Source organism: Formica exsecta, unplaced genomic scaffold (genome assembly GCF_003651465.1).
Source record: "Formica exsecta isolate Colony F162 unplaced genomic scaffold, ASM365146v1 scaffold138, whole genome shotgun sequence".
Lineage (NCBI taxonomy): Eukaryota > Metazoa > Arthropoda > Insecta > Hymenoptera > Formicidae > Formica > Formica exsecta.
The window spans coordinates 1,336,057-1,338,215 of record NW_021848711.1 but is presented as its reverse complement, the minus strand read 5'-3'; the positions used below and the strand labels follow the sequence as shown (position 1 = coordinate 1,338,215).

The following is a 2,159-nucleotide window of genomic DNA, read 5'->3' as shown; positions in this document are numbered from 1 at the left end:
TTCCGGTGACGAGATGCGTCCGAGAGCCAATATCCAGTTCGGTTAATCGGAGCGCGTTATCGCCATTTTTTTCGTTATAAAAGGATGCCGCGACGATCTCGAGATATTAGTACGTTCGAGAATATTCGCGGCGTGATGAAGCGCGCAAAAAAAAAAAGGAGACACCAGAAGGGGAAAAAAAAAAAAAAAAAAAAAAAAAAAAAACTTTACAGCCGCAACGGCAATGGCAGAAAACTCATTCTACTGTCTGGCGTTTAACCTGGCCGGGCATTTAAGCCTCTCTCGCTTCTCCTTGCTGCAACTCTATTGGCATATGACGTCAGAGACGAAAAATTACATCAAATTTTTTTCTCACGTTCTACGTAATTTTTTTTTTTTTACCTGCTACGTTCGCGATATGCGATCTTCGAACACGACTTTAAAACCAACTTCCCGATATTACGAATCTAAAGTCGATTTATCTGATTGTTGCCTCATTATTTGAGATCTCCAATTCTGTCAGATTTATTAATGTAGGGTCGGGTAAAATTCTCGACAAGAGCGAGGGAAATGGGAAAAACGTCTATTGCCAACAATTGTCACTTTGCCGGTCAAGGTAGTCTCAATACGACTCGCGCGTGTACGATTGTCACGATTCTCTTGGCAGAGAAATGCAAAGCTTCCGTGATAAACATTAAAGCTCAAGGATGGCAAATAAGACGGTCGACCATATGCGGCGAACACGAATTTCCGCAATGTCACGCGTGTAAATATTTGGCGATGATAAAAGACTCGTATTCGTTTTATTATCGAGACATTATTGTCGCAGATATTGATGATAACTCATCATTATCTTAATAATATATAATTATGTATATATTACACAGAAATTCGTATTTATTCAACTATAATATTATATTTCGTAGCAGTCTATATTTAAGAAGACTTCAAACCTCTGTAAATAGATAATTAAATGACTTTTTTTACAAGTACGTGAAATCTAGGCACTTGATTTTCGATAAGATACAAAGTTATCAATGCAATTTATTTTATTGATTTACACAGGATGACTCAAATTCCTTCTTATTGATTAAATATAATTGTAAACTATATCAAAATTAATTTATAAACTTTCTCCGCTCTGCTGTCTTTTTCGATCTTGAATAAGAATTTTCGTAACGTATTTTCAGTTTGCGATATATCGTTTAGCGATAAGTCGTAAGATCGTACGTCGCAATGTATATCAGGGATAGCGTCATTAGTCCAACTTGCACATATGAATTTTCTGGCAAACCGAAACGATGCTCAATAATATCGAGCTACATTGCGCGCGAGGTTAAAGCACATATCTATGTTATATACGTGTTTTATAAAAAGTGGAATAGTCGTCATGCAACATTTTTAAAAGCCACCAGCTCGTGCTCCTTTGTTTACGTGCTTTCCGTGGTAAAGAGAGAAAGAGAATGTCGTTCTCTCTCTCTCTCTCTGTCTCTTGGAAAGTAAGCATACCGACCGATATAATTCCCGATGCGTTGTTGAAATCGACGAGCTCTTTTTATATACATATATAATCCGTTACGGAGGAAGAGAAACGGGAACGATCGCGACGGATGGTCATCGACATAACCAAGAACGACGTCGCGCAAATCTAGACACCATCGATTACCATCGTCGTGTAAATATATACACGAGGGAAGGTATCAATACGGAGATATATCTCGCGTAAACAGCAACGACAATACGGCAATACGTACCTTGAAATATCCTCCCTGGTAAAGAGTGTCGGGCGGACCGAAGATCGCGACTTCCCACTCGAACATGTTGTCCTCGTTAACCAGCTTGACGCGAAAGCCCTCGACGGGCTCCTCCTGCAGACTCTTGTATTCGAGGGCGAGCGCCCGTAACGCGCTACTCGTCGGCTGTGCCATGTTCTCCGCTCGAGACTCTCGCGGAATATCACGGAACGCGCGGTCTTAATATCCCGCCAAGCGGGCGAGAACGTCCCGATTACTGTCGCGTCGAACGGAGTCGTCGAACGAGCACCTGCTGATGATCACCCGCGGGATATCGCGGACAAGACCTCTCCTGTATAAGCGTGACTCCGTAGTAACGGAGGCGAGCACGAGCCCCCGCACACACACACACACACACACACACACACGCGCGCGCACACATACACG

At 42.2% G+C, this 2,159-nt stretch overlaps 1 protein-coding gene across 2 annotated transcripts in view; it reads right to left on the bottom strand.

Annotated features, from left to right (window-relative positions):
* LOC115246106 (ubiquitin-conjugating enzyme E2 R2) overlaps window positions 1-2,159 on the bottom strand; it is a 15,097-nt gene that overhangs the window by 10,615 nt on the left and 2,323 nt on the right. Inside the window, exon 1 of one of the 2 annotated variants that reach the window (XM_029824719.1) lies at window positions 1,734-2,153. The exons of the other annotated variant lie outside the window; for it this stretch is intronic. Coding sequence (XP_029680579.1) covers window positions 1,734-1,907 — 174 coding nt within the window. The 5' untranslated portion in view covers window positions 1,908-2,153. Of the gene's footprint in view, window positions 1-1,733; window positions 2,154-2,159 lie in introns of those variants that run through there. 2 annotated transcript variants of the gene reach the window in all.